Source organism: Eleutherodactylus coqui, chromosome 1, assembly GCF_035609145.1.
Source record: "Eleutherodactylus coqui strain aEleCoq1 chromosome 1, aEleCoq1.hap1, whole genome shotgun sequence".
NCBI lineage: Eukaryota > Metazoa > Chordata > Amphibia > Anura > Eleutherodactylidae > Eleutherodactylus > Eleutherodactylus coqui.
In genome coordinates this window covers 93,436,686-93,452,029 of record NC_089837.1, presented here as the reverse complement: position 1 = coordinate 93,452,029, position 15,344 = coordinate 93,436,686, and the positions used below count along the sequence as shown (strand labels likewise).

The window sequence follows — 15,344 nt, the reverse complement described above, 5'->3', positions numbered from 1 at the left end:
AATTGGAAACCAGTAAATGGATGAACTGAAGCCAGTGAATAATACAAACAGGTACATCTCATATTCAGCCGGTTTGGTTTTACTGTGGTTTTACAGAAAATTGTACCAAGTTGCAGCAAGATATATATCTATTCAATGCAAAGCCAAAGACAGCGTGTACCTACTTTTTGGGTACTTCCATATACACACCGATTCCTTAATACAAGTCTATGCTTCTCTTTGGGGGAGCAGGGGGGAGGTATGGGGTTTTGAAGTTTTCAGTAAAGACTGAGGAAGCAGCACTTACTCATATTTTGCGGCGCTTCTCTGCAGCCCATGTTATACCAGTATGTACCTGCTGTGCCACAGGCAGAATACAGACTGATGTTAGTGCAGTCTACATTCTGCTGATTAAGGGTATGTTCACATGCTGCAGAATGTCCGCAGAGGAAAATTCTGCGGCAAATTCCACATCCAATGGCGTGAATTTTGATTCTTAATCATGCATATCCGCACCTAATTTGAGCAGATACAGTGGTCCATTCTGCCACTTCTGCATCAGCTGACCAGCGGCTCGCCACTCACTATAGGCTGCTGGGTGCCAGAGCCTGCTGACAATGCAAGCATTGCAAGGTGAGGGGGAGCACCATACCTGCTGAAATCAGCGCAAATACACTGCGGATTTCAAGTCAAAATCAATTGGTGCGAATTTTGGCTTTGTTTTAGATATGTAAATGCCGTGGAATTTGAAGTGGAATTTTCTGCCATTTGCACCCCATGTAACCATACCTGCTCCTATGATACATATATATCATATCAGGCTATTGCTATTTCTGAAAGGAATAATTCTAATAGCAGCATTACATTTAAAGTGGTCTTCTTGATTTTTACAAAAATGATCTGCTTTTCCAGGAACAGTGCCACTCTTGTAAATAGGCTGCACCTGGTACTGCAGCTCAGTCACATTCAAGTAAATGCGGTTAACTTGCAATGCCATACGCAGCTTATAAGATACGAGTGGCGCAGTTTTTAGAACGAAAAAAACTATCCTTTTACTAATTCAAGACAACCCCTTTAAGGACCTGGTATTTAAAGAGGTTTCTGAATTTGCACATTTTTTTCTGTTAATCAGTGGGGGTCCGCCACTTGACATCCCTGACAATCAGCTGATTCCCGACACTGTTATCAGCACGAACAGTGCTGTCAGATTGCACCATCTGTACTGCAGCAGCCTGGGTTGCTAGTGCAGGCGCAGCTCCTGCACATTCAATGGGATGAGTTGAAATGTGGTCATAAACTTTCATCTTCTATATAAATAAGGGCTTAGTCACATGGGAAAGATTTGTATTTCTTGCGTATTTTGGGCCCGCTCCTGGTTTGGGCTCACAAAATACGGATAGAAAATACGCTGTGTGAATAAGCCCTATCTTTGACTTCTGACTACTATGTGTATTTTAGGCATCATGAACTGGACGTAAATGCTTACCATTATATATTCCTGTTCTTTAAGACAAATTTAAAGGGGATGTATAGGATTAAAAAAACAAGGCTGCTTTCTTCCCCAAACAGCACCATGCTTGTCCACAGGTTGTAAGTAGTATTGCAGGTCAACTCCACTTACTTCAATGCAATACCAGATGCAATCTAAGCACAGATGGGGTGCTGTTCCTGGAAGAAAGCAGCCATCCTTTTATAATCCTGTAAACCCCCGTTAACTCATTCCATACCTTACATTATTTCCTCACCCTTAATATAATAGATAAGGAAGTTTCATTAAGAGTGCTTTAAAGAAGAACTTGTTGGGTGCAGATGCCCAAAAGGTCGTTTCAGAGATAATCGTTCCTATGCTCCTACACAGGAACATAGTGAATAAAGACAAAGGGGGTCAGGGATCAGTCCGGCTGCCCACCTCCGTTCACAGTAAACAGGCAGTCGTAGATGAATGACTGCCTGTTCACGTGGGCCGATAAGTCGTTCAGTTTCTGCATGAAGGAGGAGTGAGAGAATTCTTGTTCACTCGGGGCATGCATTTACAATAAGTGATAAGTGTTCATATCCTGCTGCATGCGGGAATCTCAACGATTTATTGACCCATGTAAAAGGGCCCTTAGAATACCTGGCGTGCCAATGTGTAATTACACGGGCTGGATATGATGTCACAGGATCATTCACCTGGATGAAGTAAGACTCACAAGTGTAAGTGAACTAAGGGCAAGAATCACGTGACAGGGAATTTCCAGTAGCCCATTATCAGCGAGTCAATGCCTGTCACTAATGCACAATGTGTTATCAGCTCAGTTCCACTAATCACACTTACACCAATAACTTCACACGGATATGTTGGAGTATAGGGAAGAACCTGTTTGCATTGGTATAGTCCTATCAATGTAGGTAGAGTTCTAAGAAACCTTCTATCGCCGTCTACGCAGTCATTTTTCTTCCTGGTAAACAAAATAATCTGAGCCCTAAAAACCACAATGGATTTAAAAGGATTCTCTCAGTTCCAGTTCAGGAAACACAGCTGGTGGGATCTGCATTCCTTCCGAATCCGTAAATAAACAGGCAACCCTCAGTTTACAGCTACAGAATAAAATATATTACCAAATGTGTTGTGCTATTGTAATGGAGCATTATTTATGTGCCCCCTCCCTCCCTCTAAGAATCCTTACTCATCTCATCCGTAGTTGTAGTCATAATTCTATGCTTTCCAGTAGGAGACAAAATCCAACTATGTTCTAAAAACAAAAAAGCCCTTTAGGGAACCAGACACTGTCACTTATTTATATCCCATTGCACATAAGATCAATGTGAGCCCACTTCAGATCACCAATAATATCACTTTTATTACCTTGTTTAATCCCACATCAATATCTAATATTATGGGCACAGAGACTCTCTTCCATGTTAATGAAACCCACTACTTATGTAAATGGACCAGTGCAGTAGATATAGGTCTTATATACGTACACTGAAGCTCAATGCCCACCAATAAAGCATTACTCAAGCCCCCTAACACGTTTCGCTGTATCCTGGCATCATCAGAGAGTATTAAGAAGAACTGATTGCCACAGTCAGTATTTATTAGTTTTGGTGTAATGTCATCAAAGCTTCTCAGTGATCACTGACCAATCAGCATAAGCTAATCAAAACACGGTTCGATGATGTCACACCCAAACTATTAAGTACTGGTCAGTTCTGCATATTAAGCCCTACCCTCTAATGATGCTGGTATATAGTAGGTTTCATCACCAACATAGAAAAGGGTTCTTTACTGTTAGAGCAGTTAGACTGTGGAACTCTCTGCCTGAGGACGTAGTGATGGCAAAATCCTTAGAGGAGTTTAAAAGGGGACTTGATGTCTTTCTGGGGAGGAGGGAAATTATAGGCTATAAATCTAAGGTTAATTGTTAATCCGGGTATACAGGCAGGTAGGAACTATTAGTGGTTGATCCAGGGATTAGTCTGATTGCCATTAGGGAGAAGGGAAGGAATTTTTTTCCCCAAAAGGGCTAATTGGCTTCTGCTCTTGGGGTTTTTTGCCTTCCTCTGGATCAACAAAACAGGAGAATAAACAGGCTGGAGTAGATGGACATTGTCTTCATTCAGCCTTACGAACTATGTTACTATGTTACTATGTCAGGGGGGCTTGAATAGCCGGTTAAATCGTGGACTTTGAGCCTTAGTTTACATATAAAAGACCTATATCTGCAGTGCAGGTCTGTTACCATAAGTAGTTTGTTGAGACTGTCTGTACTTTTAGATATTTAGCTGGTTTTAATTGAGATAATAAAAGCTATATTTCATTAGAGAGTCTAAGTGGCTCAATTGTGCATTATGAGCAATTGGGTTTAGGTAAAATCCAACTATGTTCCCTTATATCTGATTATCAATCTATCACTATTACTTATATCTGATTATCAATCTATCACTATTAGTTATATCTGATTATCAATATATCACTATTAATTCAAAGCCACCATACATTGTCATCAATACACATAAATTAATCAACCATACTGAGTTCTGCTTCATCTGAAGTAAAACAGATGATATCAGCCTGTTACTTATTCTTCTCTTTATGCAGATTGAAAACAGATCGCCATGTGTTCCCCAGAACATTATCTGCAAAATAACGCTGAATCGAGGTCAATGCGACAATGTCAGAAGATTGGTAAATGTGGACGGTGAAAAACTTGGACCTCCTGGTGGTATCTATAGTATGTAATGGACAGATAAGACTATGAGAACCCTAGTGAGCTACATAATACTACACTACACAGAGCAAGCAAACCTTAACTTGACATTTAAAGGGGTTGTCTGGGAATTCGAACATTTCTACTGCTATCCTCCAGATAGGTCATCAATAAATTCTTGATGGAGGTCCTACAGGAGCTGCACTTGCAATTCCAAACTGGTTCAGTAGGGTCTTTACTGTTCAGCATAGATCTGAGTGGCAGAACCCCAATGGGCATCGATAAAAAAAAATATGTCTGAATTCTTGTACAACTCTTTAACTTATTATGATAGTTTAACTGCAATGTACTACAATTCTGAAAATTGAGTTAAGCCTGAAGCAGAACCCTGCCTAGGATCGAAAGCTCGCATTACCATCATGTATTTTTGTTAGCCATTAAAATGTATCATATCTACAAGATTACTTGGTTTCTCTTGCTGGGAACAATCACATTTGACATTGCACCAGTCATGTTAAAGATTGCTACATCTGTACTTACAGAGTAAGCAAACACAGGTCCACACTAGGGAACCAGGAGAGGAGAGTAAAAGTTTCCTTCTTTTGAAGAGTACAACGGTAACACGTTTCGCTATCAGACATCTTCCTCAACCATCTGTGCTTTCCTATAGTCCTACAGAAAACTACTGATAACATTGCAATATCACTAGCAACTGTGTCTGATGTTAACATCAACTCTGCTACATCTGTAACTTTTAAGCAATGCTTAAGTAACTAGCAAGTGGCAGAAATTCATCTTACCTTGATGTTATTGAAGATCCCCTTGCAGCAGCCGCCTATAGACTTAGCTTGAGACTTGTTATCTCCAAGTTTCACTCCCATTGTAAGACTGAATGGCTATGATGATATGTCTGAAGAACTCCAGTAGATGTTTCTAAGGAGAGAGAGTATGACAGGTCATTGGTCCTCTACCTGCGGATGTGTGGAGGTCTCTGGTGGTCTTCAGAGAGTGCCTCTTTTGCATTCTCCAGCACAGCCAGCTGAGCAGAGCTTTCTCCTTCCCTCTCAGCTCAGGTGTCTGCAGAGGTTTAAGTAAAAGTGGGAGGATTTATAAGTTTTCCACTATGACAAATTCCTTCTCTTTCCCTCCTCCCACTTTTGGGAAGAGAGAAATGCAGGAGTCTGGAAGAGAGTGAAAGCGGACAGATAATGAATATGAAAATAGAAGGAACACGTCGCCTCGGAAAAGAAAATACAAAGTCCTATTATTCTGACACAATTGCTGGCAAGGCTGGAATAAAAGGCACCTTTGACTTTGACTATATGACTGCTGAGCTTCCAGCACTGCCTTATATACTGTTAGCACCATGAACTGCCCTAGCTGAAGCTCATACCACACTGCAGATATAAGAAACACAAACTTTTTACTATGCAGGAAAGAAGACTTTTTATTACTTCAACATACTTATAGATCTTGCAATAAAATCGCCTGCAGCTGAATGGGATATGTAATACATTGTATGGAAAGTGATCTAGAAATGTATGTGTATGAATTGGGTTGTTTTTGGTTCTTGTTGTTATTATAATTGATTTTTACATGTTTTATTGTTATTTTATGAAAAATGGGTTATACTATAATTACAAGTTATCCCCTATCCACAGGATAGAAAATAACTTAATGATCAGTAGGGGTCTGACTACTTGGACTTAATAATAAATAATAATAATCTTTATTTGTATAGCGCCAGCATATTCCGCAGCACTTTCAAAGACTTACTTAGACCCATCAATCCCTAGAACAGAGCTTCCGTGTCTGCCCTTCTCACTACAGGCTTACTGTACCCTCCGCAGTGAGCAGGAGACTGAATGAAGTGCTGGTTGGGCAAGTCTGCTGACGCCCCATTCATTTTCAATGGGACTGCCAGAAATAGCCAAGCGGCTAGCGCTCAGATATTTCCACCAGGTTAATTAAAGTGAATGGAACGCTTACCGTGCATGCGTGATCAGCACTCCATGCAGTGTGACGTCACCGTGGGTGAGAGAGGCATCCCCAAAGTGTTGTGAACAGGGGAACATGAGACCCCCTCATGGGCGTCTGAGGCCCCCAGTAATCAGCAAGTTATACCCAATCCTGTGGATAGTGCACTACACGTAATTACGTAATTCTGGTACAAACCCTTTAATGAAATTTGGAGTCATTTTAAAAATTCTGGGTAATATTATGAGGATCTCATGCAGTACTTTTATTATAGGCAGCAACAGGATACAACTTTGAAATACATTTGTTATCCCACGTCTTTCCTCCAGGGGGTGCCCATATGTGATGAAGTGCATTCACAGGTAGCAGCCAAATATTCTCTATAAAGCACTCATTTATTAAAGTATAGATTCTCTTAGTACATTTTTTATGTTTAATCTATGTTGAAAGCAGTGCAAGGCATATTATAGTACAATCCTCCTGTATATTGTATATGCTTATTTCATATACAGTGAAATTTCTCCAGAAGACCAGCTCTGAGAAGACGTAAGCCCATTATCCAGAATAGACTTGCTATAACAGATTTTTAGTTCCACCATATATTATACAAATTAGCCATCTTCTCTGAAAAAAACTGCCTACCAGAAGACCTTTATTCAATGCAATTTTAGATAGGTGTCCCAAAGAGGTTTTGTTACATCTGAGCTGGATGCCTAAACATCTTGTCTGGGTCAGATGTAGGAGTTGTCCAAAAGGAAGGATATGCATCGTAAAAATTAGGAGAACCAAAAAGATCAATAGCAAAACTAAGGCTAATTTCACATGGACGAGTGTGAGATCAGGTGGTGAAACTTGGCCCGATATCGCGCCTGCCAACATTTGATGTCCACACAGTCGCAAGACGTATTTTTGTGTTAAAACCGCCTCACATCATCAGGAACGTAGGATTGCAGAGTGTTTCCCATTGTTGTCAATGGGTAAACCTTGCACACTGTGTGATGCTGTGCTGGCCCCATTGAAAAAGATGTGCAATGCGAGGCGTTCCAAGGAAACGCCTAAAGGTAGGACACGTCTCAATTTTTCCTACAAAAAAATCGCTCATCTGTATAATCCTATTCAAAAGAATGGGGTTTATATTTGTGTGAGATTAACGTGTTTTTGTCGGCCATGTAAAAATGGCTTAAAAAAAAGAAGGCAAAATCTGACCCCAATGTAATAATATAGGAAACCCTTTCAAAAGCGGGGTAATCACCCTGATAAGGGTGGCTCCACGACCAGAACCTGTGGACTTCCTAGACTGTCCCTAGATGGATAAGGGGAAAACCGTGAACAGATGAAAATGGCAATATAAATCACAGTAAAGGAAGCAGAGATAACCCTAGAAAAATAGAGTGAACACCAGGGACTTATCTGGAAACAGGATAAGACCAGGGAATCTTGTACTAGACCAGAACTGCACAAACAGAGGAGTAACCGGCACCCTCTGAGAGGAGGGGCCAGAAGTTATACACTACAATAAAGGCTGGCTGGGAAAACCCCCTCCCCAACCAATCCGGACCCAAGCATCTGAGAGATGTTAACACATATTTGCCAAGTTCAGAATGACAAGGTGCATGCACCAATGCCACGGTCATATTGGCTGGGATGATGATGTCACAAGCGCTTCTCCGTTGCGACCGTCGTGACAGGTTTCACTGTAGTTATATTCTTTCCATACCACTAAGCCACCCTCTATTTGCCTTTTCTACAATAATTTGTAATTTATATAACATAGCACTAATAATATAATTTAATATGCAGAAAGGAAGGCAACTGCAACAGGAGATATGCAATTGAGGCTACCATAAAAGTTTCAACAAGTTAGATTATATTCTGTAAATGATCCTCTGTAAATGCAATCTCTGAACTGGATATACAATAAAGGGGATCTCCAGTCCCAACACGTTCTAATGTACTCAAGGTCAGAGAGTTGATCTCTGGGACCACAGGTGGGGATTGTTTGCTCTCTTACATTTCATTCATAGATGAGGGCTATTTACACAAGGATCTATGTATTCATTCCACTTCCATCCAAGTACATAGCAGTAATGGAAATGTTCATGATTGATGGAGGAGATATACAATATGTAAATAAGTAATTCTGCTTGCGGTCCAGATTCCGGAGATAACATGCAATATTATCCTTGTACATTTTGTACTCTGTTAATTGCAGGGGTGTAGTCCCCAAAAAAATTGAAAAACAAGGCTAATTTCTTCTAAAGACAAGGGCTGTGTCAGAATCACAACCCAGCCCTATTCACTTGCTGTAAGTGGGAACACTGTGCAATGCCAGACACAGAATGGATTAGAATGGTGCTTTCTCTAAAATACAATTAAAAAAACAACCATTTTTCTAATCTCAAAGGATTTTTTTAAGATGTCCTTTAAAATGTCACGGTTCCCTTGTTCTGTGCTCCGTTCAAAGTTGTTTTGAACTTTAAAGTAAAGTGTTGCTACCTAATTCTATTTACTGTCTGTATCCAAGTTAATCTGGCAGGTTTGCCTTGTGGTTTATAACCGTATTCAGTGTCTTTGTTCTTCATGTTTCCTCTTGGGTGACAAATGGTTCATGTAAAATGTACAACAGGAGTGTATGGCACCTAGGGGCCCGTGATATAGACTTAGTACAACAGGAGTGTATGGCACCTAGGGGCCCATGATATAGACTTAGTACAACAGGAGTGTATGGCACCTAGGGGTCAGTGATATAGACTTAGTACAACAGGAGTGTATAGCACCTAGGGGCCCGTGATATAGACTTAGTACAACAGGAGTGTATGGCACCTAGGGGTCAGTGATATAGACTTGGTACAACAGGAGTGTATGGCACCTAGGGGTCAGTGATATAGACTTAGTACAACAGGAGTGTATGGCACCTAGGGGCCAGTGATATAGACTTAGTACAACAGGAGTGTATGGCACCTAGGGGCCCGTGATATAGACTTAGTACAACAGGAGTGTATGGCACCTAGGGGTCAGTGATATAGACTTAGTACAACAGGAGTGTATGGCACCTAGGGCCAGTGATATAGACTTAGTACAACAGGAGTGTATGGCACCTAGGGGTCAGTGATATAGACTTAGTACAACAGGAGTGTATGGCACCTAGGGGTCAGTGATATAGACTTAGTACAACAGGAGTGTATGGCACCTAGGGGTCAGTGATATAGACTTAGTACAACAGGAGTGTATGGCACCTAGGGGTCAGTGATATAGATTTAGTACAACAAGAGTGTATGGCACCTAGGGGCCAGTGATATAGACTTAGTACAACAGGAGTGTATGGCACCTAGGGGCCAGTGATATAGACTTAGTACAACAGGAGTGTATGGCACCTAGGGGTCAGTGATATAGACTTAGTACAACAGGAGTGTATGGCACCTAGGGGTCAGTGATATAGACTTAGTACAACAGGAGTGTATGGCACCTAGGGGTCAGTGATATAGACTTAGTACAACAGGAGTGTATGGCACCTAGGGGTCAGTGATATAGACTTAGTACAACAGGAGTGTATGGCACCTAGGGGTCAGTGATATAGACTTAGTACAACAGGAGTGTATGGCACCTAGGGGTCAGTGATATAGACTTAGTACAACAGGAGTGTATGGCACCTAGGGGTCAGTGATATAGATTTAGTACAACAAGAGTGTATGGCACCTAGGGGCCAGTGATATAGACTTAGTACAACAGGAGTGTATGGCACCTAGGGGCCAGTGATATAGATTTAGTACAACAGGAGTGTATGGCACCTAGGGGCCAGTGATATAGACTTAGTACAACAGGAGTGTATGGTACCTAGGGGTCAGTGATATAGACTTAGTACAACAGGAGTGTATGGCACCTAGGGGTCAGTGATATAGACTTAGTACAACAGGAGTGTATGGCACCTAGGGGCCAGTGATATAGACTTAGTACAACAGGAGTGTATGGTACCTAGGGGTCAGTGATATAGACTTAGTACAACAGGAGTGTATGGCACCTAGGGGTCAGTGATATAGACTTAGTACAACAGGAGTGTATGGCACCTAGGGCCAGTGATATAGACTTAGTACAACAGGAGTGTATGGCACCTAGGGGTCAGTGATATAGACTTAGTACAACAGGAGTGTATGGCACCTAGGGGTCAGTGATACAGACTTAGTACAACAGGAGTGTATGGCACCTAGGGGTCAGTGATATAGACTTAGTACAACAGGAGTGTATGGCACCTAGGGGTCAGTGATATAGACTTAGTACAACAGGAGTGTATGGCACCTAGGGGTCAGTGATATAGATTTAGTACAACAAGAGTGTATGGCACCTAGGGGCCAGTGATATAGACTTAGTACAACAGGAGTGTATGGCACCTAGGGGCCAGTGATATAGATTTAGTACAACAGGAGTGTATGGCACCTAGGGGTCAGTGATATAGACTTAGTACAACAGGAGTGTATGGTACCTAGGGGTCAGTGATATAGACTTAGTACAACAGGAGTGTATGGCACCTAGGGGTCAGTGATATAGACTTAGTACAACAGGAGTGTATGGCACCTAGGGGTCAGTGATATAGACTTAGTACAACAGGAGTGTATTGCACCTAGGGGTCAGTGATATAGACTTAGTACAACAGGAGTGTATGGCACCTAGGGGTCAGTGATATAGACTTAGTACAACAGGAGTGTATGGCACCTAGGGGCCAGTGATATAGACTTAGTACGTGTGAAGCCTCTGCTCTTCTACACGTTGATCAATCTATAAAGCGAAGGAGCTTTTGAAAGCCACCAACTTGAAAACTATTGATTGGAGGAGATGTGCTTCAGAAAAAAAGAGTACATTGGAGAGAGAAAGAAGAGAGGCATGGAGCAGGTAGAAGGTGGCAAACTACAGGCTCCTTCACGCGAGCATCATTTTGGCGCAGAGTAGGTGTGTCAAAAAATCGCATCTAAAAAAACCTATGGTTTCCTATGGATTCTTTCAGACGAACGATTTTTTGACACGCCGAAAAACTTGTCCTATCTTTTGACGGCACGACACCGGAAGCTCCATAGACTCCTATGAGAGACTATGCGAGCCGGCCGGCAAAGGAAATGGGAGGGAGTTTAACACTGCGGGGATGAAGGGAATCCCTGTGGAGATGAAGGAGGTCCCCGTGTAGATTCCCTTCATTGTTCTAGTGGCCGAGGGATTTCATGGCTGCCACGTCAGTGCACTGCAAGACGCCGCAGCCAGCCGGGCAAACACGTGGAGAATAGCTGCGACCTGGTCGCTGATATTCTTTTTCACACGACTTAGAGCTCCAATAGCCTTGATTATTTAGCTGCAGCTATCGGAGTGTTAAAACAACACTCATGTGAAGGAGTCCTAAGGGCGGATTCACTTGGACATATATGCGTGCGCAGCATGAACAAGGTTTGAATAGGTACATAATCTGCGTGTTGTGCACGTGTCTGCGCATAGTACTGTACTTTTTGCGCATGCACGGTCAGTTCACACACAGAATTGAACTGGTTTCAGTTGATGCGGAATTGAAAAAGGCTTAAGACTGGAGCATGCACAAATACGCTTGCCACTACGGAGCATATTAGTGCATGAACCAGTATTTTGTTTTTGACTACTCAAACCCTGCGCTATTGCGTGAGAGTTTGAAAAAAATGGGGAGGTAGGTCCTGCTCTATATTCTTACGCACGTAGAAAAACTAGGTGTGAGAAAGACAGGGCAAGTCCTGTGCTGCGATAATTCTACTAGCAAAATCGAAACCACTGAAATCAAAGGTTTCGTTTCATCCTGTTAGGCGGGCGTGATTTTCATGCCCGCAAAATAGGACAAAATCACAGTTGTCTGTATAAGCCCTCAGTCTGTGGATTTTAGTGTGCAATTCCACCACTGCGGATTTGGCCGCGTCCTGCGCATAATTCCGTCCGGTGTAAAAGATCCCCAAGAGGTATTGGAGAAGGAGAGTAAAGCGAAGAACAGCACAGAAACAATGTGACAGCATTGAGCCAAAATATGTAGAGCAAAAATGCGGTTGTGCCCTCACATAGTAAATGTACACTAGTAGAGTACGTGACTGTGCTACATACAATATGTAACCTCCGCCCTGTGAATGTACGTCTCTTTCCAAGTATCAAATCAATATTTAGCAGCTTCACAGTAATTATAGTCTACAGGCTGTGTAGGGAAGTGTGGCATGAGGCCGGTGTCAGCGGTAGTTATGTCTTCACTTCGCAGTAATAGTTGCATTAACTAAAATAATAGCTTTACACCATGTTGTGTCAACATCCCATGATCACCTCCACTGCTCAGTCTGCCACATGAGCCGTTACAAATGTTCCCCTGCAATGTTTGCATTGCTGCGCAATAGCAAACAATGAGTAGATAATATATTGTATCCATTTAATTCAGAGCACTAAATGTGCCGTGATGTACGCCCAATTTCAAGTATCTACTCCAGATGAGGAATATAAGAACACACATCTCTATGGACCGAATTTATCAAAAATATCATAAAACAGGTCTTGTTGTGCTTGGAAAAGTATCATCCTGTAGTGCAGCATTAAGTACTCCAGAGCAGTTGAAAGAAATTGTCTAGGGTTAGAAAAAGAGTCAAAAGGACCATTCTTGTCCACATCGGGTGCGCTTGACATTGCAGCTCACTGCTATTCGAATATATGGAGCTAAGCTGCAATGCCAGACCTAGCTAACAGAACAGAGTGGCGCTGTTTCAAGAAAAAAAAAATCATTTTTTGTAGCTTTGCACAACTCAGTTTTGATAAATCTCTCCCTTTTATGCAAGTATGCTGGGAAAGTTTGCATTTAGGTCGGCTTCACACAGTTGTGAGCATGTTTACATGCAGGTTTGCTCAACAGGCGTTGCATTTTTGTGCACGTATGTGCGGTATTTTACTGTATTTGTTCTGCACACAAAAAAAAACATGAAAATATGCTCCCTTTGATTTGAATGGCCAATTAAGTGTAATTTGGGTTAATATGTGCGTAATACGCACCAAAAGAGGACATACTACATTTTGTTTTGCATGAACGAAATGCACGCGTAAAAATATGCTTATGTGAATGAGTCCATTGAAATCTAAAAAATCCCAGCTATTGGAGCGCTAGATTGCATGAACAAAGAAAAGCCGTGACTTGGTCGCGACTATTTTTCGTGATTTTACCTGGCTGACTCCCCCGAATCTTGGCCGCCAGAACACAGAAAGGCAGCCTTTTGGTTATAAAGGAGTCCCTACGGAGATAAATTGAATCGCCTGCCACGGGGATGAATTGGATTTCCTGCGGTGGGGGATTCCCTACATCCCAGCAGGGGGGGGGGGGATTCCCTTCATCTCGCTGGGATGTTAAACTCCTTCCCCCTCCTTTGCCAGCCGACACACATAGTCTACCATAGGAGTCTATGGAGCCGCCGACATTGTGCCGTCAAAGGATAGGACAAGTCCTATTTTTTGACAGGGCTTTTTTTTGACGCGCAAATTTTTAGGTGCATCAAAAAATCGTTCCTCTGAAAGAACCCATGGGAAACAATAGGTTCTTTTAGATGTGTTTTGTTAGGGCTGGCGAGGGCAGATGGAGAGGGAATCCCTATGCCAACCCTCTCCCGTGTCCCTACCTACTTGCCCCCCTGGGCTAAGCCCCAGGGCGACAACTGGGCGATGGTTTCTGGGCTGCACTAGTGTCAGGGAACCCAGGAAGGAGGGACTGGGAAACAGACAGGTGGGAACCTGAAAAGCAAACAGAACCTAATCAGCAACCAGAGAATAGTCAACCAGGCAGGGTCAGAACCGGAAAACACGTGCGCAGTACTGAGGGAAAACCAGAGGCGAAGTCAGAGGCAAGCAGTAGTCTAAACACTAGATGTCAGGTCAAAGATAGCGGGTGTCGCCTGAACGGAGCAAAACTAAACACTGGCAATGAGAGACTGGCTGACCAGGTGTGTATGTAGAACTCCCTGCCCAGAGGGTGGGGAGAAGTCACATGACCACCAGAGGGACGCGCACAGACCAGAGTGCCGCGTGGACGACCAGCAGTCGGCACGCCCGCACACGATGCGGGGCGCACTGCCGGCCGCCGCGACCAACCACACCCCTGGTGGTAACCCCAATTCTAACAGATTTTTTTTTACTTGTGTGAAAAAGGCCTTAGACTATTGATGACTATTGATGGGATAAGTTGCGGGTCAGAATATTGAGGAGAAACGCATTTGAGCAGCACCGGTTATACCAACAAGCATTTGTAAAGACTTTTCTGTCATTTTAATAAGGTCTGTACTTTAATTTGGCATTTGCACAAAATGTACTGACGTGCGATGACTTTGCATAATATGACACTTCCCCATTCTTTTTAAAGTAACCATGACGTGAGAAGTGCTCGCCTTTCTGATTTCCAGGGTGCATTCACAAGGGCGAGCACGATCCCAGTCCAAGACACTCGAACTGATATCGCACTTGTAAATTTGCGATTCTTAATGCCAGCACAACGCGTTTTTGCTTAAAAATGCATGGCATCACATCTTTCCGCATGTGATTTTTACGTGCATTTTTCACGCTCGTGAAAAAATTTGCCAGTGCTTCCATTCGTTTCAATGGTAAAAATCTTGCCGCACTCACATGCTAATTGCATGGTGTAGCAAGGAAACAATGGGCGATTCCTTGGAGACATCACCCAAAAATAGAGCATCGCTGTGAGCGAAAAGTCGCTTATGTGAATAAACACATTAAATCCAATGTGATATTTACACGTGCGAGTTCTGTAGCTATTGCGATCGGACTGAACCTGCACGTGAAACTCACCCATGTGAATACACCCTTACATTCATGTCAATCCCACAGACATCTGTTATAGGCTTCATTATGTTATGTAGGTCATTAGGAATGATGCAATTTGTATCGTAAATGAATTTATAGTGTTGGTTGTCAGAACAATGTTATTGTATTTAATACTGTGACACAAACTAGTAGTACAACAAAAGGGAAAAAATATTGTGTGGGGCAATCAAAGTAAATTATCTGGAGTATATACATAACAAGCTGTCACACACCCAGCAAAACTGTCGACTATAAAACCTGCAGTAAGATATAGCGTACACGTGACAATAGTTTTGTGTATGTAATTATAAACGTGCCCTTTTTTTTTATCATTTTATCATTAAAAACAAAAATAATAAA

General features: G+C 42.3%; 1 protein-coding gene across 1 annotated transcript in view; it reads right to left on the bottom strand.

The window, feature by feature from the left end:
* Positions 1-5,397, bottom strand: part of SLCO2A1 (solute carrier organic anion transporter family member 2A1) — a 53,312-nt gene extending 47,915 nt beyond the window's left edge. Inside the window, exon 1 of the mRNA XM_066598102.1 lies at positions 4,973-5,397. Within this exon, the coding sequence (XP_066454199.1) occupies positions 4,973-5,053 (81 nt within the window). The 5' untranslated portion in view covers positions 5,054-5,397. The remainder of the gene's footprint in view (positions 1-4,972) is intronic.
* Positions 5,398-15,344: the final 9,947 nt, after the last annotated feature.